Genomic DNA, 25,739 nt, shown 5'->3' with positions numbered 1-25,739 from the left:
TTGGCTAATTCTACACTATATATGTTATTTCTTTTGATGGAACTCCCATATCAGGCATCCTGCGATTCACAGTAATCTTGAGACATTGTATGATTGTAATTCATGTCAGAAGAGCGTGTCTACACTCACACACACCTCCGACACACCCCTGATGGCCAGGGTAGTGCAGTTCACGACGACTCATTTTTGTAGGAATGGGCCCATTTTGCAACAACTGAAACGCCACAAACGACATCCATCTGTTTGATTTTGGCGCAAACCAGCAAAATCGAGAAACATCAATATTTTTCTTTTAGGTAAAATGTAATCAGCTGTGGATATTGAATTTACATACTGTATGAGGGCCTAGAGTTTTTTCCAGGTTTGACTTTGTTCTGACTTTCAGCATTGTCGCCGCCGGTGCGTCACTCGACAGACTCGTAATCGAAGGGCACTGGGTCATTATTACGTAGCATACTTTACGCGCGCGCGTCCTACGCGTTTCTATGAAACGCATGTGAACGTACGCACGTCGTGCACCGGTATACACACAATACACACGTACATGTACACACACGGTATGTTGTACACTACACACAGGAATACAACTAGCTAGCTGGCAGAGTGACATAATCGGTGTGATTAGACAAGATTCAGGAACTCCTGAAAGACTCGCTAAATATTCATTTTTTTCGGATAACGCCTGTACTCAATCAATCAACATGATGCAGTCAGCGAGATTAGTTTGTCGCCTTCAGAATACTGTGGCTCATAATTCAGCCGCCTTCAGGTAAGTCGGTGATTGTTTAACGGATAAATGCGATGATGTTGAACGGTGACGCGGCGCCGCCGCTGCAGATCGCATACTGTACGATATTCATAACACGACATTACATTTGAAGGTCATGAATTCAGTGGAATACAACATGTACCGGTACTTGTGTCGCTGTCGGGCGCGGGCCGGGTTCGGGCGGGCAGGGCAGGGGCGTTCGGGTCCAAGCAAGAGACCCGACGACCGACCCGCGGCCCTCCAGTCGAATCAGGGCGGGGGCGCAAAACACCAAATGCTTTCGAGAGAGACAAAGTGAAAACATCACTTATATTACCACATTTACAGAAGGCAGCAACTTTGGCAAGTTCAGTTTATGATTCTAGATTGGTCGAGCTATTTAGTGATATTTTGAGAACTGTGAGTGACCAGTGCAGTGTGACTGTGACTTAATAGCATGGTTGTGATCTGGTGGATTCTGAGTGATAACTCAACGTCATGTCATGTCGCTGATTCATGTCATGCTCTGCTGGCGATATGATTGTCAATGATGGTCACCAATGCAATGACAGCAAAGTGGCAGTGAAATGTCAATAAAGATATACACTGTAAAAAGGCTAGGAATTCACTGGTAGAACATTTAAAGAGGGGTAGATGTCAGAATTGTTAAATTACGGGCAGCCAAATCGGCTCATTTTTCTTTATCATCGATTTAGAAACCTTCTCTACTCGAGTTAATATCTTGTAGAGTTGTAGAGCATTCCCCCCCCCCCCAAACCACTCAAATTTCATGAAAATTGTGTAGTCAACCCACTTTTTGATGGTCATTTTTAGTCCCACTTTAAAGTGAAAATATAGGAGTAATATTCGCATGACAAATGTTATGCAAAGTGAGGGTACTCTCGCACCTGATTGGGCCTTTTCATCAACAAATGAAAGGGCCTCTGCCACAAACACAACTTGTGGACACCCTACCGACTGTATATATTTGTACATGACACATCACTTCTAGAAATGACCCCCAAATATGCATTCAAGCATCAACAAAAACATGAAAAAAAAAATCTCTTTTTTAGTGCACATCCAGAGACTTAAAGAGATCATATAGTTTCTGTTGAAACCTAATTAACTTTAGGTTTGTATCATTTTTCAGTGAGATAATGAGAAACAATTCATGAAATATGAAAGAGCAGATAATTCCAAGAGGAATTCAACATTTATTTGAAGAAAATTTGTTTTGAAATGGCTGAGATACCCAAAACAGAGTAATCCTTATTAAAGATGGGACCCACCTTTTATTCCAATCGCTTTGTTTTACTTTATTTATTGATGTCTCAGCCATTCTAAAATGGATTTTCATCAAACAAACTTTTAATTCCTCTTACAATTGCATGCTCTGTACTATTTCACAAGTGATTTCTTGATATCTCGCAAAAAATTAAAAGCCCAATCCTCATCTCCACCAATACTATACCATCCCTTTAACATAAAACCATAGTATTTTCCCCAGATGTACATGTACCGCTATGTACATTGTGGCTGTATATGTATGGTACAACTATTGCGACTGTATACCTGCAAGATTGTGGTAGTCTAGAGCTATCTAAGACTAAAGTTAGAATGTGGTATTTGATGCAGGTAGGGGTGTTCCTGGTTCAGCCTGGTCTCTTGGTAATGATTTGCAATAATTTTGCTGGTAGGTGACTTTGTGGGTGTGAGTCTGTTACCATTGTTTTTCAATGTCGCATGTGTCACTGAAGCTCTTTTCAGGTGTTGAGAGGTAACGGCTGTTGCTGAGTGACCCCAATGACAGGCTTTCATTTTGGATGAATTTGCATGTATTAGAGGGCCGAAGAAAAAGGAATCGTAGAGAGAAAAAAAAAAGAGTACAAGAACAAAGAGAAGGAAACGATAGACTAATTTATACTTAAAGGGATAGTACTGTATTGGTGGAGATGAGAATTGGGCTTTTAACTTTTTGCAAGATACCAAGAAAACACTTATGATATAGTACAAAGCATACCATTTTAAAAGGAATTCAGAGTTTATTTGATGAAAATCGGGTGTGGAATGAATGAAACATCCAAAAACAAAGTAAAACAAAGCGATCGTAATAAAGTGTGGGTCCCACACTTTATCGAAATCGCTCTTTTTTTGGATATCTCAGCCATTTCAAAACCAATTTTCATCAAATAAACGTTGAATTCCTCATAGAATTACATGCTCTTTCATATTTCATAAGAGGTTTCTTATTATCTCACCGAAAAATGTTAGAAACCTGAATTTAGGTCTCAACCAAAACTGTACGATCCCTTTAAGATGTTTGTACCAGGTAACTTGCCTCTGCACATTTATGTTTTGGTGCTTACTGTATGCCTGTGAATAATTTTTCATTTGAGCTCAATTGAGAATTTGTCAATTTCATGAATATTCAAAATAAATGAACATTGTCCTCATTTCTGCTGAGGGCACGATCTTTGACAGATTAAGAAAATTACACAGAATGAAATTATCAATTCAGAGTTCAGGATTACAGTTTTATCAAATGATGTATCACAAGCCCCCAAATCACTTTACCTTAGCATAATAAGAGTTAGAATTTTGATGCATTGATTTTCAAGAGCATCAATCAAACTTGTGCAAAAGAAGAAAGAGGATCTGTGACTTCTGCCAACCTGATTTGAAATGTAAGGAGTGTTTTTACAAGAATGCAGCTTCTGAGACAGTATTACAGAGCCTGACTGGTATGTGAAATTAAGTCTGAATCTCAGCTAAACAAAGCAAAGTGTTCTTTGCTTGTTGATTTTGGTTCATCTTTTGGTGGTGTTGTTGTTGTAAACGAAAGTTTCCAGAGTTCCAGAAGTTCTCGCTTATCATAGACAAAAAATAGTATCATGCTACTTTTCGTTATTTTTCCTCAGGCCTGGAGTCGTAGCATGGAACCAGCTTTCCTGCCACAAGGCGTCTGCTGCGCAGCCGCAAGAAACTGCCCAAACATCAGCTGCTGCCAAGACAGAGGTGTGTTGTATTACACGGGAATACAAACCATTCACGTACCCATCTCCCAACCAAATACACTGTATTTTCCACTCCATTGTTCATATCTTATATGATGTGGTACAAATAACACTGGATGTATCCAGGTCCCTAGCTTCAATTCTTACAGGTTCAGTACATATGGTACACTACATTGTATATTTAAGTAGGCACACTAGATATTTACTTGGAAATCTTGCATAAGGAATTGGCTGCCCCTTGTCTTGAAAAACAAAGCAAACTTTTCTTGTGCAAGAGCTAAAGTAACAACAAACACACCACACAATTAGAAACTCAGCACCTCAAGTAGTCAAACACCTGGTAGTCATTTAAACAAGTATTGCCACTTCAGTTTTATGTGTACAATGTACTGTAGCTATGAAATGTATGTCTGCTTTTGAGTCTCTTATGAACATTTATGCATTAATAGTAGAAGTTGCGTATCACTCCCTGCGCCAATTAGTTTGAGTGTATTGTAAATACACTTCCTCGTAGAGCAAGTGTAAAGTGTACATTTTGCAGTGTGCTGAAATTAATAATGTAAATGATAAATAAATTAATGGTTAAACCCAATATCTTAGAAACACCGCATACTGTAAACATTAAAAAAAAAAACTGTTGAGGGCTTGAAATCAAACTAGAAAAAAAAAAAAAAACGAAGATGAAATGGCACAGATGGAACATTAGTTAAAATTAAGTACAGCTGAATAACCAAATTTTTGTGGATTTTTTTGTTTGCTATTGTTTTTGTGAGAGCAGAGATTGATATCAGAAACTTTGATCTAGGAACATTCATGGAATAGTCCCATGTTTAATAGACTGTGCCACAAATCAGGCATTTACAGAACCTTGGAATTTGTCACTCTTGGTCTATGTTATGCAACAGGAAACAAAGTCATTTGTGATGGGGCTCTTCAAGGGACAAATCAACCCTTCAGAAGTATTCCCATACCCTGATGGTAAGTTTGCACTCATGTTGAGTCAGATTGGTAGTGTGCATATGGGTCACTAGACAGAATCCTAAAAGCAGTTGCAGTTACCTTTAAGCTTGTCCAGTTAGTGGTCACCTATTCGGTTACAATTTATGTGGGTTTGACAATCCTTGTTACAATGTAGTTCTGTGAAGTTGGGTCCTACAGTCTGATGGATAATTGCCTTGCATAAATCTATATTGTGTGACCATCTGTATTTTTCTAAAATGGAAAAAGTAGGATGTAGGTGTAGTAATGCCAAATTAGTGAGAGCAATATGCAGTGACTCCAACCCCAAGCACGCTTCTGATCTGGAGATTCTCCCGCCTGAAACCCCTAGCAAACGGGAGACTCCAACTTGATGTGTGCGAAGCGCGAAGTTCCTAGGGTTCTAGATGCTCTCTGGTGCTATCTAAGGCTTATTTTTTCAACATACGATAGAAATAAGTAAGAAATCCTCTCCAACGGGAGACAAAGAGCCTGGGCGGGAGAAATTAAATCTCAAGCGGGAGAACGGGAGATTTTGCAAAAATGGGTTTTCGGCGGGAGATCTCCCGTCGAAAACGGGAGAGTTGGAGTCTCTGAATATGATCTTTTCTGTGGCAAAATAATCCAAGGACTGTTATGGGATCAGACATAATAAGAGGCAGCATATGACCTTAGCTCTGCAAGGTACTGATCTGGGGCCCGTTTCATAAAACTTGTCGTCAGTGACAACTGCCACATTTCATTGACATTGTTGTTAGTTCAATATTTTCTTTGTCTGTAGACTCGCTTCGAATGATGAGATGATTTGATCAGTCATTGTGATAATTCACCATGCCATATGGTATGAACAAGAAATATTGCCACTCAGGGCTGGAGAGTTCCCACAAACATGCATTTATTCCCATCAAGTGTGTGATGTCAGCTGCACTTATTACTTAATGATGATAATAATGATAATAATAATAATAATAATAATAATAATAATAATAATAATAATAATAATAATAATAATAATAATAATAATAATAATAATAATAATAATAATAATAATAATAATAATAATAATAATAATAATAATAATAATAATAATAATAATGATAATAATATACTTTTATTAAGCGCTCATTCTACCTAATAAGATACTCATGTACTGTGGAACAGAGTATTATAAGTATCACGGAAGATATCTACTGTAGAACAGTAAGCAAACAAACAATATGTATACATACCTAGGTGAAAAAAGAAATCAATTTAGATTGAAAAGGTAGGTTTTGAGGTTTTTTTTTTAAAGCATCAATAGAGGGTGCTTGTCGTAGAGGTATTGGTAGGCTGTTCCAAAGTTTTGGGCCCATGTATGAGAAAGCATTATCCCCCCCCCCCCCCCAACTATGCCTGATTTGAGATACCTGTAATTTTTGTGAGTTCGATGAATGAAGATTTCATGATTGTTGGTGAAGATGAAGAATGTTTTGAAGGTACATGTAGGCAGCTGCGTAGAAGGTGCGGATGTTTACGATAACCATACCTGCCTGATGGTCCACAACCCATTTATATAATACACATGTACGTACCACAGCACAATTTTATCTTTATCTGATTTATTATGGGTTATTATAATGTTTTTCAGTAATGGCCAAATATTACAGATCAAGGTATGTAGATCTAGACCTGTACTGAATATTTTAGTGTTTTGAAATTCAAGAGAAATTATAAAAGAAAAATAAAGCTTTTTGATGTATTAAAGAGACACATTCAATCTTATCTGTTAACCTTTCGTAGTTTCCTCACTGTTCAGAGCATATTGTGCCACTCTTCATGATTGTGGTTTGAGCTGTAAAAGTATTGATTGTCATGGTTATTCATGTGACATGAATTTTTTCAGTATCACTCTTCAATTCTTCTTCCCAAAATTCTTTGTAGTCCTGTCTCCGGAGCAGAGGGAAAATCTAGAAATGCTCATCGATCCCACCATGAAATTTTTTGAGGTAAGCCGTGGCATCCCTTTTCATCTTATAATAATAATCATTCACATTTCTCATATAAGATGTATCACTTCTAGAAACACTCCCTCTGTGCATGGAACTCTCCAGAATTAGGAATTAAAAAAAAATGGTAAAAGGAAGAAGAAAGAAAGGAAATAACAACAAGTGAAGAACTGAAGCAGGGCTATGAAGTTATCAACATTTGTTTCAAAAATTTATGCTGGTAAGGTGTATGTACTTCTTTGCATGTAAACTCAGATTGTGAGGCGACTGTACTGTCAAACCAAAAACATTGATGTCATGAAACATGATGGCCTTCTTTGCAGCATGAAACTTTCATGAAGGGCCGACGGCGATAAAATTATGAGAATACGACATTGTGTACGACAGGTAGACATAAAATTTAGCATGTATTTCACATATTTGCAAATTATGATGGCTCCTTTCACATATTCATGGAAACTTCATGCACACAGAAATTTCTGGTTCAGACAATATACACTGTCGCTGTTGACTTATGATACTAAGTGCGTACTGTTTATCCAAGAGTTCTCATCATCATAAACACCTCGCAAACTCTTGAGCTCAAACTGTGTCATTCTATTCGTGAGCAGAATTGATGATTTCAAATTGTGTGAATATTTTGGATGCTATATGATCACCTCTAAGTGTTGTCAATAAGTCCTCCTTTATATACATGTACATACCATACATTTGTACATTCATTCTCACCTGAGTTTAGTTGCTTTTTGCTTGTGTTGTAGAGATTACCCTCTTTGTTTTTGTTAGTGTAGATTAAAGGGATCATATAGTTTTGGTTGAGACCTAATTTCAGGTTTCTTTTTGGTGAGATAATGAGAAACCTCTTGTGCAATATTTGAAAGAGCATGTAATTCCACAAGGATTTCAAGGTTTATTTGATGAAAATTGGTTTTGAAATGGCTGAGATATCCAAAACAGAGCAATTCTAGTAAAGTGTGGGACCCACACTTTATTACAATCGCTTTGTTTTACTTTGTTTTTGGATGTTTCAGTCATTCCAAACCCGATATTCATCAAATAAACTTTGAATTCCTCCTAAAATGGTATGCACTGTACTATTTCGTAAGTGTTTTCTTGGTATCTTGCAAAAAGTTAGAAGCCTAATTCTCATCTCCACCAATTCTGTACCATCCCTTTAATTACCAATTTGTATGTCTAAGACATTAAAAAAAGGACAACCTACGTGTACACCGTACATGTACTTGTAGGTATGACTTCAGACAGTGGCACGAAATGCTTAACTACTGTCCCATGATGCACGTGAAAGTGTATGGTTCTTTTTACTTGCACGTGATCGAGAAACCTTGTTAGTACACATGTTGTACACAAGTTGTGAATGGTACATTTGTACCGGTACTCCTTAGCCAGCTGTGGCAAGATATGTAAAGTACTGGTAGTGATATCTGCATCATGTATGGAGCAAGTGGTCAGTATGGGTCATTCAGTCTTTCCTGAATGGGGAATTTATACTATGAATGGAATGTAACCTACAGAGTGCATTAGCGAAGGGAATATGATATTGCTGGTACCCACTTTCATTGTATGACCACACATTATTGCGCAGTCTGTAGATACCGTACATACTTGTCGTGCATGCAAATGGAATCTGAGTGTGGGTGTAGTGCGACCTTCTCTTGCAGTCTATTCCAGTTTCCATAAATTGCTGGTGGTTGCCGGAGCTATGAATAGAATGTCTGGCAAAATTTAGATCAAGGCTGTCGTAGTGGTCAGTTGAGTAATCAAACATAAAATGGCTGTAACTTTTTTAATAATCTCTAAATGCTTCCATATCTTCAGCATCAGCAGGGTGGTTTGCAGCATTCATCCTGTGGTAATCACAAAAATATCTGGTCTGGATTCAAAAATTTGAATAAATCCACCTTATTCAGAAAAATCTGACTTCTACATTGTAGTTGCCTCCGTTGAAGACTGAAAGTAATAAGAATTAGGGGAGCATCTGCGTTTCATGCTACAAAATGATACCGGCTCAATGTATGTATGTGCGTGTTTGTGTGTGTGTGTTTGTGTGTATGTGTGCGTGTGTGTTTTGTGTTCTCCCACCCATCAAATGGCATCTGTTACCATGACGATTGTATAACTTTCTCCACACAGGAGGTGAACGATGCGGAGAAGAACGACGCCCTAGAGAAAGTGGAGGACCACACAATGCAGGGTCTCAGGGAGCTGGGAGCCTTTGGGCTGCAGGTCCCAGTGGATCATGGAGGAATCGGTCTGACCAATACACAGGTATTTTCAAAGAAACTCTGTGGCTCTTTTTTTTTTCTGATGTTTCTTTTAAAGTGAGCTCTCAATTTGTACACGTACCTTTGATACTGATGCTGTAGCTTACATGATAGTTCTCTCATAAACCAACAGTAATTTGTCTTTATTGATTTTAATTGTTTTTAATAGAATCATATACTTTGTTGGTCTTTGAATATGTTCTGTTTTCATTTGTTTTGTTTATAGTTGTTTAAAAAAAAAATTCAGCTTGGAAAGAATAAGCTATGGTCCTTTGTGATGATTTGTACCAGATCAGAAACTAGCCATCGAAAATGAACAGTAGTGAAAGATTGGGGGGGGGGGGAGGGGGGGAGGGGGGGGGAAGGGGGAGGGGAGGAGGGGGAAGGGGGAGGGGGGAGGGGGAGGGCGGAGTGATGGGCTTATTTCCTTGCATGAAAGTTGCTCAGCTACAAATGTATTGAATTCAAGGATATGGCCTGTTGGTTCATGCATACAAGTTAATCTCTTCTCTGTCTTAATGTACTGTATGTCCAAAAAAAAAATTTCAACGGGACCCTCCACAATGATGACTTTAAAGGGTGTGTACAGTTCTGGTCGAGGTGAAGATTTAGCTTGTAACATTTTGCGAGATATTCAGAAACTACTCTATGAGATGTCAAAGAGCATGCAGTTCTAAGGGGTATCAAAAGTTTATTCGATAAAAATCGGTTTTGAAATAGCTGAGATATCCAAAAACAAGGTGAAACAAAGATATCCTAATAAAGTTGGGGCATGTCGCCTTTTATTATTAGCACTTTTTTGGATATCTCAGCCATTTGAAAACCAATTTTCATCAAATAAACATTGAATCCTTCTTAAAATTACATGCTCTTTCATATTAACAGGAGGCTTTTCATTATCTCACTTAGGAATGTTCAAAACATGAATCCCTACAACCAGTACTGTACAGTACTGTACAGTACTGTACAGTATAGTGAATCAATCCAAATACAGTTTCAGGGTACGAAACTATAACTCAATGCCCACATCTTACAGAAAACCCCATTTGATTTGCTTCAGTGGTCGAAGAGAAATGAGGAATTTTGGAGAGCATGTCAGGAATCTCTTCCCTCAAAGTTCTGTCTATTGTATTCACACACAAGAGCATCAAAGTGCTAAACTTGGAAGGATCAGACTCATGACATGCTTTACAACAATCCACATTTCTCTGTGACCACTTAACCAAATTGAATGGGGTTTTCTGCAAAATAGAGCTAAGGTATTATATTTTAAGACCTTGAAGTAGCATTTAGACAGTTTAATCATATTGGGTGGGATTATCAATGCGAAAATCTGATTGTAATTTTCTTTTGGAGATACTGTATATTTTTTTTTTTTTACAAAATTGTGAAAATGGCACAGGAGTATCATCATTTGCTGAGTATATTAGCAATTGTTTTTTTTTTCAGTATGCTCGCTTGGTGGAGATCGTCGGAGAGCATGACCTTGGGGTCGGAATCACACTGGGCGCCCACCAGTCCATTGGCTTCAAGGGCATACTGCTCTACGGCACTGAGGCGCAGAAGGAGAAATACCTGCCGAGCCTGGCGGCTGGCGAGAAGATGGCAGCCTTTTGCCTGACGGAGCCGGCCAGCGGCTCTGACGCCAGCTCCATCCGATCGAGGGCGGTGCTGAGCGAGGACGGCAAGCATTTCATCCTCAATGGGAGCAAGATTTGGTGAGTGTGGGGCGCCCTCTGCGGAATTTACCGAGTGCACAGTGCTGTGGACACAATCTTGTAATGCCTGAAGAAGCATCTAGTATGGTCGTTGTGACTCAAAAGAGATGTGCTTGATATGTTTAACATTCTGTTCATCTCATGGCAAGAAATTCATGGGGTGATATTTCTGCAACATCACTTTGTGATCTTGAAGGAAATGGAATCTCTCATCACTGTTGAATACAGATGGGCTGAATTGTGCTTATAGACGGCCGAGATCGCGGGGGGGGGGGGGGGGGGGGGTGATCACAGGAATATTTTAGGCACTGTATATTGTTGTAGTAGTGTACATTTGAATTGGTGTTAATTTTGAGATACCCTTTGGATTCTATGTGCAGGCATCTGCATGGATACTATTTGCACTATCTGTAATCCCGGGTCATCCTGTTGTGCTAGTGAAGTCTTTATCACATTATCATATGCATCAGCAAAGGCTGCTTGTCTGACAAAACAAGCATTGCATTAGAAGTATATGTTTTGGCATACAATGATGTCATGTACACATATAGTTTTCTAAAGATGTACATGTTTCTCACCCAGGTATAATATATCAAGATGCTCTTGAATTAGTGTTATCTACTGACGACTGCCAACTATTTGCTTGAACTCTTATTCATTTGCTCAAACTCGTATTTAAATATAGAAAGGTATTTTCAGTGTTAGTAAAACATTCATGCTATCTTTTATCAGATGGCAGTGTGATTTGAGAGTATGATTGTGATGCTATTGCAACACTGTGTTCAAGGTTCTATTGTCAATGTAATACACATCATCATTTCAAAAAGCCAAAGTCTTAGCAAACAAACCTCCATCCGCTTTTTATGGTATCTAGAACACATGCTATTTGTCCCTCTTTTCTTGTAGTGTTTGATGTTCACTGTCTTATTTTAGGCCATGCTGCAAGTGGAGATAATGGTTGTTTTTTTTTTTTTCTTATTTCTTGATGAGCTGCTCTTAGTTCAGTAAACATGTTTTTGATTGACGTTGTCCCTCAGTGGAAAATGTGTTGCATTGCATAGAGAGTGAACCACTACTTTCTTAAAATTACAATTAATTCATTAAAGATTTCAAAATTTCAAATCTTTAGAACATGTCAGAGCATGTGTTGTAAAACTAGTCAGGATATGTGAATGTTTAATGCTGGTGGTATATGCAAGGTTTCCAAAAAGAAAATCCATTATGTTGTATCTGAGGACCATGCAGTTGAATATTGATAAGATCTTGTGTAAATTGTTCTTTTTCCCTCCCACACTCCAGGATCAGCAATGGTGGCCTGGCAGAAATTTTCACCGTGTTCGCCCAGACCGCTGTCACCGATGCCGAAGGAAACACGAAAGACAAGATTTCGGCATTCATTGTCGAGAGGAGCTTTGGGGGAGTGACCAGGTATGAACGTTTGTGTTAAACTCATTGGGCCGAATTCACGAAGGTGGTTTGAATTTAGACCATGGTTTAAATTCAAACCATAATCTAAAATAAGCGCAAAATAGGCATACCTTGGACATGTGCGTATCAGGGCGCGTTTGTTACTGGATGTCTGTTGGTGTACGCAGTCTGTCAATCGTATTTGTGCAAAAGAAATTCGCATAAACTATGGTCTAAATTTAAACCACCTTTGTGAATTCAGGCCATTAAGTCCTTGGGAAATTTTATTGCAAAAATCATATTTTTTATTATTAAATTGGCAGCTCTGATTACTTGTACTGCATATCTTACTTTGGAGAAAAATTAGTAGGCACTGGTAAAATGCATGAAATGTGTACAAAACCACAATGAAGTGTACAATTTGAGAGGAAAAACAGTAATTTTAATCTCTAAACTGTGCTGTCAGTATTGGTACCATTCTTATGTTAGAAAATGAATAGTAATATCCACAATACTTAATTGGGGATGTTTTTGCCAACATTGCACTCAGGCTATGTGGTTTGTTTTTTTTTTTAAAGATTATATCAAAATATTCAAAGTTGGAAATAACAATCTGATTTGCCTTCTGTGATAGCCGTTGGGCCTCTGTGATTTCTTTCTTTAAAAGAAACATACAATATTGATACTGTTGCAGGAGTGTAAGACTTCATTTGCTCTGCTGTACCTCATATTAAGAGTCTTGTGGAAGATAGTAAACTGACATACGTGCTACTTCAAAGATATGTCTTGTTTCAGAATGTCTTTCCTCTTAGTGCAACATTCATGTTTGACTTGCACATTTCATGCTCAGATATAGTGCATGATGTGATTGAACTTTTTTTCACTGTTAGAACATGCCGAGTGTGCAGGAGTATATTTGGATCCACAATGTTTAATGAAACACTTTTGTGCTAAGACTAGATTTCTGTTCAAGACATTGCTTGCTTGGTTCTTCCCACAGTAGTGCCCTTGCTAGTGCTGAAAATGTAATCTTTTCCAGTAAAGTAGAAAAGATGTTCCTCATGACAACAAGCCTGTCCATTCATTTTTTTTTTCAATTAATATTTTTGTTCCAATATCACAAATTCTTTCCAGTAAAGTAGACGGGGTGTTTTAAAATCTAAAAGCCTGTCAATTCATTTTTTTTTTTCAAACAAAATTTTAGTTCCAATATCACAAATATTTTCATATACAACTGTTACAACAAGTCAATGTAATATAAAATATATGAGTAGATGTTTAAAGTGGAAGAGAAATATTAGCAAGTGCATAAACCTGTATATACATGTATCTATTCGTTCAAAACATGTGTGTTATTGGAAAAGAGAGGCCCACTTTAAAGACAAGGATATAGATATGTGGGCCACTCAATTGACTATAAGAGGTATGCCCAACATAACAACAAATCATGCACGCAAACAGGGTCATTACGATATATGTTGAATGGAAACAAATTGAATAAGTCATTTCTAAGTCCTTGATGGATTAAAAAAAAAAAAAATGCCCATTAAAGGGATGGTATAGTATTGGTGGAGATGAGGATTGAGTTTTGAAACCACTTATGAAATAGTATAGAGCATACCATTGTGGAGGAATTTAGAGTTTATTTGATGAAAATCGGTTTTTGAATGGTTGAGACATTCAAAAACAAAGTAAAACAAAGCATTCGTAATTAAAGGTGGGTGCCACCTTTTATTAGGATTGCTTTTTTTGGGATATCTCGGTCATTTCAACACCAATTTTCATCAAATAAATTTTGAATTCCTCTTGGAATCACATGCTTTTTCACATTTCATAAGACGTTTCTCATTATCTCACCAAAAAATGTTAGAAACCTGAAGTTAGGATACAACCACAATTATACGATCCCTTTAATCCGAATACACAAGAAAAACAGCCTTTGTAATGACAAATTCCTGTGACTTTCACCTGACAGTGGTCCTCCAGAGAAGAAGATGGGAATCAAGGCATCAAACACAGCTGAGGTCTACTTTGAGGACGTCAAAGTTCCTGTGGAAAACCTTCTCGGAGGTGAGGTGGGGGGGAGGGGGATGACCCTTTTATTCTCCATGCAGGTGGAAAATGTCTGTGGGCTGCTAGAAAGTGATAAGTTATGAAATTAGATTTCTCTCCTTTTTGGGGTGAAAAATCTTGAGTAAGTTCAGTGGGTTCACCCACCCCCAACATAATCCACTAAAGACAAACAACGTACAGAGTGTTGCAAATCAACATGCCTTCTGTTGTGCTTCCCTGCCCTGGAAATAAAAACAAACTCGTGTTAATGTGTTGTTTGAAACTTTGCATCTTGGTGTAAATGAGGAAGAGAGATGTGTGGTAACACTATGTGTATGCAGTCATTGAAAGGATTATTGTTTGGAGAAAGAAGACCCTAGAAAGAGGAGAGTGAAGTAGCAAAGTGACGTAGGGAGAGTGTGAGGAAGGCAAATAGTGACAGTTAAAGGGTAGCGGTGAACTGGGAGTTGAGGTTGCACAAAGTTTTATTACAGCCTATTACGTGATATCACATTTTGTTGCGTTCACCCCATTTTATTATGGCCTAGTAGGGTTCTCACTAGCACTGGGACTGCCATGGCACAGTTTTTGACAGCCTGTCACATTTGCCCATCCCTTCCCCCGGGTTGTCTCACGTCCGTCCCGTTTTGTCCACAATGGCCTGAAACGTGACTGCTGGTGCCGCTGGGAACGTAGTGTAAATGTAGCATAAACAAACACAATGTTTATTATTGGTAAAACTGGTAGCATCCACAATCAACCATTCAAGCTGCAGGATTGTGTGGCTATTGTCTTATTTCCGTCTGAAACAAGACTACAAATGCCGACTCGCTCTTTTCAAGCAGTAGAGGGCTCATTTCTATATTTGTTTGACCTGCCCTTGCAGAGGTTGGCCAAGGCTTCAAGGTGGCCATGATGATCCTCAACAACGGACGCTTCGGCATGGGCGCTGCCCTTGGTGGCACCATGAAGGGCCTCATCAAGAAAGCTGTAAGTCCTGCTTTTCCCTTAAGTCTAAGAGCATGAATGTCTGTAATTCAGTGTAATTCATCCACCAGTACTTTCGTAATGATAGTGATCCAGCACATGATAACACAAACTTAGGTGCAAATCCAGAAACGAAAGCATTCTAACTTGTTTCTAACTTCAAAAGTTTGATGTTTAGATTGGTTGAAGAAATTCAATTAGAAATTTGGCAAACAAGATTCTGAGCTGTCAAAGTGCAAGATCATAAGTACCGTTCTTGATTTCTTTTAGTGAGGATATAAACATGTGACAGTGGTGAGAATCAGTGATGGTAAGGCCCATAGGAACAAAGTCGGAAGGATTCAGAGCCGTCTCAAAAATGATCATGGAGATAATGATAAATGATAGTCTTGACATTGATTGTTAGTTTTTTCAGTAGCATTATGATTAATTGTATCGATGATGATGATAACAGAGAAAGAAAAGAATGAAGAGACACAGTAATAATGAGATTGTTAATGGTTAAATCGATGTAAACCTAAATCCCTGTTTTTAAATCGTGCTTAATTCCACAAAATCAAGATGCTAATTACTGGAAAATAGGCATGCAAAAATATTAATGTGCTTTTGTTTTTGCACTAGATTCTGTTTGCGCAAAATGTGTGAAAATTTCCACACCACAAAAATTTCCACTTTTACAGTGTTAATCATGACCAAACAACAATAACAACAACAACAAAACCCCACATTCCTCCCGTCCCTAAAAAAAAAAAAAAATATATATATATATATATATAAAAGATAAATAAATAGATAATAAAAATAAGTTCTTGAACATGGACATTTCCTTCCTTGACCCGCAGGTGGAGCATGCGGCTGGTCGCAAGCAGTTCGGCTCCACTATCGACAGCTACGGGGCTATCCAGGAGAAGCTGGCCCGCATGGCGGTCAAGCAGTACGTGAACGAGAGCATGGCCTACCTGCTCTGCGCCAACATGGACTCCGGCTCCAAAGAGTTCCAGCTAGAGGCCGCCATCAGCAAGATCTTCGCCTCCGTAAGTCTGGGGCTGGGAACCAAGTCCGTCCCTCTTTTGGTCCTCCATGACCCCTTCTTTTTTCTTTTTCTTTTTTTGTGGGGGGAGGGTAAAGGGGGGATGCAGGAGTGTATGAGGGTCATTATGACCCTGTACCTCTTTTTCCCGATCCACCCCTGCCCCCACTTTCTTTCATTCCATTTTCCTTCTTCTTGTTTGCCTCTAAACAGAGATGCCAACTGTTACTGTATGTGCTATATACTTCACATAGTTTTTATTTTGGATTTCGCCCAGAATTTTGCGAGATTTGTGAATTTAACAACACGCAAAAATATTAAGCCTGATCTCGGCATGAATGTAACTTGCACACATACATTTTTCCATTCATTGCTGTACTCTATGATTGTGAAGTTAACCATTTGCGCAATTGTCGGAAAGTCCCAATTCATACAAAATTAGACTTATCTTCTTGAGAATTTCAGTTTTTTTGAATTGTGCTCTTTTTTTCTGTTGTTTTGTTTTTCTATGGTGTGCCCTAATTCTTGTAAAGATAACCAGTATATGGATATGTGTGCATATGTATGATGTTGTGAGAGCAATGTGTGAACTTAAGAGTTTATGCAGTTAGGTGGACGTATTAGAGGCCATGTTAAGGTAAATGACAACAGTACTGTTCTTTGCCCTGCTGGGTAAATGAGAGTTTGAATTGATTGAGTATAGATGTGTGAAATGTTTGCCATTTATCAATTGCAGCTTCAGAGAAATATATGTACTCTCATCAAGGCTTCAAATCTTTGTTTTTTAGCTCATGTTTTCCCATCTTCGATGCTTCAACGTGATTTAAAAAATGAAAAGTTGAAGCCTTGACACGAGGCTAGCTGCGACTATGTTTACCCAATGACTCAGGTTTCACACATCATTAAACCTGAATGACTAATTGCCCTTCATTCCTATCTCTCTCTTTCTCGTCTGCTTCCCACACGTGACCTTGTGACCCCTTCCAACAGGAGGCAGCCTGGTTTGTCGCTGATGAGGCCATCCAAGTCTCAGGAGGGATGGGTTTCATGAAGGTGTGCATGCAACCTCTTTGAATCATTTTGGGCTCTTCTTTCTTTCTTTCTTTCTGTCTTTTTTTCCAGTCATACTACGAGGCTTATGAAAGCAAGCCCATAGTGTAATAGTGATACCTCTGTAAGCTGTTGTAGTAGTGAATCACAGAAGCAGCGGTACTAGTAGTATCAGTAGTACAGTCAAACCTGCCATAGTGACCACCTGTCTATATGACCACTTAACTCAATTTCCCCCAATAAAAAAGTCATGTTAAAGACCCTGTCTGTAGTGGCCACCTGTCTACTACAGCCATTTTTTCGTCTTTGGTGGCCACTGTGAACGGCTTTGACTGTAGTAGTCACACTCACAGTAAAATAGACATTGACAAAGAAAAGCGAGTAGTAGCAGTAGCAGTAGTAGTAGTAGTAGTAGTAGTAGTAGTAGTAGCAGCAGCAGCAGCAGCAGTAGTAGTAGTAGTAGCAGCAGCAGCAGCAGCAGCAGTAGTAGTAGTAGTAGTAGTAGCAGCAGCAGCAGTAGTAGTATTAGTAGTAGTAGTTGTCCTTGTCATCGTCATCATAGTTGTATTAGTGGTAGAAGAAGTAGAAATAGAAGTAGTATTACTGCTGCTTGCATTGAAAGTTGTACATGTTTCACACGTGAGCACTGTGATTTACCGAACTTCATGGTAATGATAATAAAAAGTGCTTACACCATTCTTAGGCACAGAGGGGTGCATAACACAACAATAAACCAACAAAACAAATTGATATGTGTTTAAAAATGCACCAGATGCAAGGGACAACAAGAATCTTTTTAGAGCTGTCTTAAATGCATCATAGATTGAAGCTTAAATTGAGCACTCTGGAGTATGTAATACACAAGGAGGTGGGCTGTACTTCCCAAGAAGAAGAAGCAAATTCCACACACCATATACCAATTCTGAATCCAAAATGGATAAAACTGAAGTTGATGCTTATAAACAAGGATCAGATCCAACAATTTATTGTACAATTGCAGTATTCAGACAAAAGTAGAAATGGATTTTGGCCATAAAAATATGTCAGCATTGTTGAAAAAAAGACAAAAATCCAAATCATATTTTGATCTTTTTATCAGGATTATGGCCTTGAACGAGTGATGCGCGACCTGAGGATCTTCCGAATCTTCGAAGGCACCAACGACATTCTGAGACTCTTTATCTCTCTCACAGGACTCCAGGTAAGATAGCAGCGGGAAAATCTCTTTTCTTATTCCCACAGCTGCCTTCTGCTGAATTTCTGTGCTATCTAGCTCTGCCAAGGAAGGAGGAGGTTATGTGATCATTGGCGTTGGTTTGTCTGTTTGCAAAATAACTCAAAAAGTTGTGAATGAAACTTGCAGGAAAAGTTGATAATGACGCAAGGAACAGATGATTCAATTTTGGTAGTGATCCAGGAGTATTTGTGGATTTTTTAGGTATTTTTTTTATCATTTGGCAGATAGGGTCAATGAACTTGGGAGTTCAAGCTTTGCGTATTTGAGGTTTGCATACTCGCTCGATAGTGCATGCTCTGCTCGGGCGAGGCACCATGTAGCTGGAAGCTGATGACATAAACAAAAGGCTTTTATATTGATAAATTGGGCGATTTTCACCATGTGTGCATAATGGATGGAAATGAGCTGCTTGGGAGAGGTCTGCACTCTCCCAAGTGCTTTTCTAGTTTATGCCCTTGAAACGTATGTTTTTTATTTGGCATCGTTACAGAGACTCCAACTCTCCCGTTTTCGACGGGAGATCTCCCGCCGAAAGCCCATTTTTGCAAAATCTCCCGTTCTCCCGTTTGAGATTTGATTTCTCCCGCCCTGGCTCTGAGTCATCCGGTGGAAAGGATTTCTCACTTATTTCTATTGTATGTTGAAAAAATAAGCCTTAGAACGCACCAGAGAACACCTAGAACCCAAGGAACTTCGCGCCTCGCACACATCAACTTAGAGTCTCCCATTTGCTAGGGGTTTCGGGCGGGAGAATCTCCAGATCAGAAGGTGCTTGGGGTTGGAGTCTCTGTCGTTGTTCTTCATACTCCTCTGATACATTGAACAATCTCTGGCCTCTGTGTATTAAACTTGTATGTTTGTTCATCACCAGAGTGCCGGCAAGCACCTGCAGGGCCTGCAGAAAGCCATGAGGAACCCGGCCGCCAACCTTGGGGTCATCATGGATGAGGCTAACAAGAGGGCCAAGAGGTGAGGCTTTGCACCCCCTGCACCCTCCTCCTCTCCCCCCCCCCCCCCCCCCCCCCGATACTGTTGGCTCTTCCCAAATATACAAAATATAAAACTTGGCACATGCATGAATTGATTTATGAGGAATTTTGTTTATCATGGATGGTTAGCTCCTCTCGAATCAAACTTGGCATGTCTATGGATCAATTTTTATGAGAAATTTAGTTTTTATGCATTTATCTCAGTACCTGCCAGGATGGAGTGGAAAAGAAGTTGAAATTAATATCCATCCACTGCCATATGTTTCAGTTGAAATGCTTCCGGCTGTGTATGCCTGCTAAAGCCATTAATAATATCATATGAAAACAATCATCGCATGGAGTGTTAGATTGTACATCCACTTCAGTGATGAAGCTCTGTGAATACATGCTTTGATATTCTCATTCTTCACAATTCTCGCCACCGACAATAGGCGATATCAAGTGATATCGTACGACACCTCCGATATCAAACCTCTCAGGCTGGGACAGTAACTTCCGGTTTCATGCATTTTGGGTTCTCCCCATAGAGATTCACGGGGAGGAATGCTGTTGAGCGCCGCTCGGCTCATCCATGTCGATTTTTGTCCAGTTCTTTCCTTTTAGCATCATCAGAAGTACACTCTGCTGCCTCACAGAAAAACCCCATGGTGTAATGGATAGTTATATTCGGGAAATAAACAAACTAAAGTCCAAACAAATATATTTCTTTGGATCCAAAACAAAGCTGGCATGTTTGCGAATCGAAAAGCACACACGCAAATCAATAACCGGAAGTCACTACCCTGGCCCTAGAGGTTCGATATCGGAGGTATTGTACGATATTACTTGATATCACCTTGATATCGCCTATTGTCGGTGGTGAGAATTGCCCTGTATTTTTCTTTGCTCCATTGTTGTTTGTCATCTGTTAATTTCTTTCCTTCATTCCAGTCTCACATAATCATTCCCTCTATTTTCTCTCTCCTTTTGTCTCTCATTGTTTTCTCTTTTCTTTTCTCTCTATTTCATTCATTCTCATTATTTCTCTGTCCTCTCTCTTTCTCCTTCGTGTCCCCTTTCTGCTCTCAAACTGTCACTTTCTTCTTTCTCCAGGGCAATATTGAGGTAACACTCAAGTCTTGATAAAATATGCAGACTCTGATCCAAATTGGTCCCCCACAATGAATATGTTTATACTATACTATGACTTGAAATGTAATGATTGTTGTTGTTAATGTGGAAATAAATGAAATGAAATGAAATGAATTGCTCCAAATAGATTGAGATAACCAAACATTTGTGTTTTGGAAGTGTAGATGTATAGTTCTCGTGGTGAATTTGATATAGAGTCCAGGAAATTGAGATAGCATTTTTTTATATGAGCAGATCATTATACACTCAGATGCAATTAGCTGGTATTTGATCATACTCGGCAAAAGTAATCACATGTTAAAAGGTTTCCAGACTTTTGCACAAGAATAATAGTTTTCAAGGGTGCAGCAGTCACTTTAGCCTTGTGTGGCAAGGTAGATTCAAGCTCCTTGTGTTGTGCAATTGCAAGTCTTAAGCTGATTTTGTTCAGCTCCTAATTGATTTGTGCCATCTGATTAATCAACTGCCCATTACGTAACATTCACTGAAAACGACCATTGCGTTCTTTCACTGTTGAGCATGCCAGTTCCAATGAGTAGCGACCGTTTACATTACTTCCCTAAACTTGTCATCAAACTCACAGTTTCAGACTTTAAGTGGTCACCGCATTTAGTTCATGGCTTGGACACAGCCCATTAATTACTTTTGTACAAAGGTCTTGTATGAAACAAATAGTGAATGGTCTCTATTTGTGCAATGAAAAGAGATTTCATATATGAGATGAAGATGGGAGTCTAATCAGCTTGGCTTTGTCTTTTTGAATAGAGCAAATTCTTTTCTGTATCTTGCAAAATGTACCATCACACTGGTGACCATTCATTACTTGATTTAAATTGCCCGTCATCATTCTGATGAATACTATGTGAATTTGTGCATACTAACTCATACTTGATGAAATCCTATGTATTCAAGGTATTCCTACTAAGTATGACACATAACACCATTTTTCAAGGATATGTTAAGAATATTGGGCACTCGTTTGGCCTTTCAGGATGGTGGGCATCAGCTCGGCGCCCTCGCTTGGCGAGTACGTCCACGCTGACCTGCAGGAATCAGCCGGCCGGGCAGCCAAGTCCATGGAGGAGTTTGGTATCTCCGTGGAGGGCCTCCTGGTCAAGCATGGAAAGAAGATCATCGACAAGCAGTTCCTGCAGTGGCGCCTGGCAGACGCCGCCATCGACATCTACGCCATGGTGGCCACTCTTTCAAGGTCAGTGAACTTCGCCGAGATAAGGCCTTTTAAAAATAATAATAATGATAACAGCAGGGGGTATTTATAATGCCCTTTACCACTCAGTCTGAGTGCTCAAAGGGCATGAAAAATGTCACACACAACATAAAAGAGATAGGGGAAAGAAAGAATTCAGAAATTGAATAATTGACTAATCATATCGTCGCTGGGGTGACAAGACCTCGTATCTACAAAATGTCAAATGTTTAGGAGAGCCAAGAGCATGGTGGCCAAAGCACTATGGTGAATGGGATAGCTTTTCCTATGACATGCCATGGTGGCTTCATTTTTGGGGTAAGACACTTGGGATTTGGACAGGACATCACTTAACTAATTATTTGGCCATTAATCCAAAAGTCATTTTCACCAAATTTGCAGATACAAGGTCTTGTCACCCTAGCGACGATATGCCAAATGTGTTTTTAGTGTTGTCTCAAAAGAATCCATTGAGGAGATAGTACAAATGTGTAAGGAAGCTTGTTCCAGAGAAAGGATCCTGAGTGAACAAAAGACCTGTCACCCTCCATGGTTTTTGTTTTTGTTTAAACAAACATTCAAAAAGGGTGCCAGAGGCATTATTTTTGTCAGTTTTCAGTAATGTGCAGTGTGATGGTATGGAGAGATTATTCTGCCAAAGTAGGGCATCCTGTGCTGATAACCAGTGAGGGTGAATCATAATTCAATGAAATTATAAGGAAATGCATGAAAAAAAAAAAAAAGAGTTTTGAATATTAAACTGGAATGCCAATCAAAGTTTGATGACAATTACAGAGAAATTTTTAAGCAATTGGACTGATGATAAAATTGCACCTGCCTGAATATCAGTAAGTGAGCGAAGGTTTGATATGATTCCCCTGAAGTACCACGAAATGGCCATTTAGGAATTTTGGCTATGACATTACCCAAGTGTCACTTGCTACGTATCCAATTATGTTTAAACTATAACTGAAATCTGTTTAGCTAATTTGCCACTGCTGTTATACACAACATGGCTTCAGAAGTTAGTTAAGTGCTAGGATAATGCGTCGTTGTATAGTATTTTGAGATCAAAAGTGCGCTATAGTAAAAGTCAGTCTATCAAACTTTTTTTTTTTCCTGAAGTGCCCTCCCCATGCGGTTGTGTGCATGTATGTAAAACACTGCCAATCCGTGACTAAATCGTGTCCAAGCAGTAGTATTGAATCACATGCAGAACAAGCTGCATGCAATTTACTCTCACATGCAGTGGATATATACAGCTATGGCCCAATATATTATAAATCAAAGTAATGAACTACACAACATCACGTAGCAACCTCGATCAGTGCGCTCTGAGATTGTAGTACATTGGGGGAAGCTCTTTGGCTAACATTATGCATTTTCGTCGTTATCCAACTGAAATTGTGTATTTACAGCGATATTTCACATATTTCTTATGCATTTATATGCATTTTAATGCAAAAGTCAACAGTTCTGCACGCAAATGAGAACTATTTTTTTCACTGTCTGTACATGCACAGGGCATCCCGATCACTGTCAGAGGGCGCCCCCTCAGCCGAGCACGAAAAGCACCTCTGCCAGCTCTTCTGCAGCGAGGCATCGGACCGCGTCTCGGCCAACCTGAAGGCCCTGCGCTCCGCCGAGTCCAAGGAAAACTTTGGCCGGATGGCCTCCATCTCGCAGCAGCTCGTCCAGTCGGGCAACGTGGTGCCGGACCACCCCCTCAAGTGTTAGCCGCCCACCGACCGCACTCGCAACTTCATCAAGATGAAGCGATTTTCGGTGAAAACTTTTTGCGTGAAAACAAACAAACAACAACAACACCAAGACATTGCTTGCGCGCACTGAAGTATGTGAAAACTGGGAAGCAAGACTAACCCTCATTTTCGAATGACTGTACAGAAATAACACTCGTCTTATTTTAATGCGCGACAAAGGATTCGTTGGATACAGCCATACCTCATGCCTTGTAGCACAAGAGCTACGTGGATGGGCTTGCAATACGATTGAAATATTCAGATTCTATGTATGTATGGAAAAATGTATGCAATCATGCCTGATGTAAGTTTCTACGTCTTCAACAGCACAGATCATCTAAAGAAGTTTTAGAAGCGTATCTGCTTGAATAAATCAGTGAATATTGCAGAAGAAATTATCAGTTTGCACACCTGCATGTCATTCATATGGGAAAATTTTTTGTTGGACTGTTGTATTTGCTTCCAAATGTATTTAAAGAAGCCACATACAATTTGTATTAAGTTGGTGTTTTGTTCAAAAATAGCAAAATGCCCCTTCAAAATGAAACTTTGTGCAGAGGAAGTCATGTTGTGTTCCATGTTTTGTTTCATGGAATTTTTAAACAAATGTATAGTCTATATTAAAGTTTCATTGAAATAATACATTAAATCATGAGAAACGTAACTGTCCATGTGTTCATTTATATCTGCAGTTTGTATATCTTTCCTAATATATTTGCATACCACGTGGTATGAGTTGTAGATGACCCTTTGGGGCATATTTCGGGAACAATGTTCTAACCATGTGCAGCTTGTAAGCAAAACTATTATAACTTGAATACACGCTACAGTGCACTCCTGTTATAACGAACAAGGTTATCATGAAAATCTTGTTACAACAAAGTGAAAATTCAGGTCCTAGAATTATTCTCTAGATCTCTCTTTATACTGTATTGTTTGGCTTTAATGAAATTTCCATATAATGAAAGAAAACTGCATATGGGAGTGCCCTGTAATGTGCTATCATGAACCATTCACAGATTTAATGTACCAAGAAATATGCCAGCCGAAATATTTAGCAAGTGTGTACCCAACAGATGTTCTTGTCAAATATTGCTAATCAAACATGTTCATGTCAAAGAAGTATCATTTTTCATAGTTATTTTTACTGCACTGGAATTCACAGATAGAACTAGATTGTAATTGAAATACATGTAGATATAAATTTCACTAATTAAACTCTGTGATTATTTGTTTCTTTTTCATTATGCTCGTATCTTTGACAGGAATTATGTAGACTATTCATGAATGTTAACTAGAGTGCTGCAACCCCCATCTCTGGTGAAATTTCGTATGGAAGAAATATGAATGAGTGAAATGTATTCGTAATTTCCATTAAAATTCATGCATCAAAACCAGGGAGGTTCCCTAAAAGCTTTCAGGGGGGTCACTTGTGTGTAGCATCCATTGTAGTAGCCAATGAAAATTCCCCTATCAAAGAGACTTTTTGTACTTTCCTGCTGAGACGTGAAGAGGAAGTTAGTTTTTGGGGAGTTTCCAACAAAATTATGGAGACATGTCCGCTCTCCTTTGACATCAATGCACTGTTATGATGTTACATCTTTGATACATAGTAGCATTGTAGGATGACGGTTCCTGCTCAAACCAGGCATCCAAATGGGACGAGCAAAGTGTAAACACTAATTATTGCTAAGGTCTGCCTCACACTGCGATTTCTTGCAATTCGACGTCGCACCACAGAAGATTGCCAGGTGGCGCACAGCTTGACAAGGTCTGTGATACTCAACAGCTGGCAATTTTTTCAACTTACCTGCTTTGGGGAGCAACAGTGCACAATATTGCTCAGTGTTGCATTGAAACGCACCACAAGCTATAAAAAATCTAGTAAAAAAAAACTAGTCAAAATCGCAGTGTGAGATGGGCTTTACTTGGATTCAGATATATGATGCCTATTTCCCTTTGGCCGAAGCTAGGCAAAGTGGCCAGGTCCATATTGTTTCATTCTCCTAGCTTTCTTCGTAAAGGTACTTATTGATGACTTGAAGCTAGCCTAAACTTTGCATGATGACACTATTTCTACTACAGTGTTTACTAAAACAGACAAAAACAAACTAAAAAGGATTACAAAATTTGGCAATAATCTGAAAAGCTGCTCACAGAA

General features: G+C 39.0%; 1 protein-coding gene across 1 annotated transcript; it reads left to right on the top strand.

The window, feature by feature from the left end:
- The first annotated feature begins 621 nt into the window (after positions 1–621).
- On the top strand, positions 622–23,976 carry LOC140244228 (very long-chain specific acyl-CoA dehydrogenase, mitochondrial-like). The gene is made up of 15 exons (XM_072323863.1): positions 622–769; positions 3,670–3,766; positions 4,671–4,743; positions 6,664–6,728; positions 8,880–9,014; positions 10,460–10,728; positions 12,028–12,156; positions 14,111–14,205; positions 15,074–15,177; positions 16,017–16,208; positions 17,195–17,257; positions 18,354–18,455; positions 19,363–19,460; positions 21,603–21,821; positions 23,342–23,976. The coding sequence occupies exons 1-15, from the start codon at positions 702–704 to the stop codon at positions 23,553–23,555; spliced, it is 1,923 nt and encodes a 640-aa protein (XP_072179964.1). The 5' UTR covers positions 622–701; the 3' UTR covers positions 23,556–23,976.
- Positions 23,977–25,739: the final 1,763 nt, after the last annotated feature.

Source organism: Diadema setosum, chromosome 21, assembly GCF_964275005.1.
Source record: "Diadema setosum chromosome 21, eeDiaSeto1, whole genome shotgun sequence".
Lineage (NCBI taxonomy): Eukaryota > Metazoa > Echinodermata > Echinoidea > Diadematoida > Diadematidae > Diadema > Diadema setosum.
This window is presented reverse-complemented; position numbering and strand designations above follow the sequence as displayed.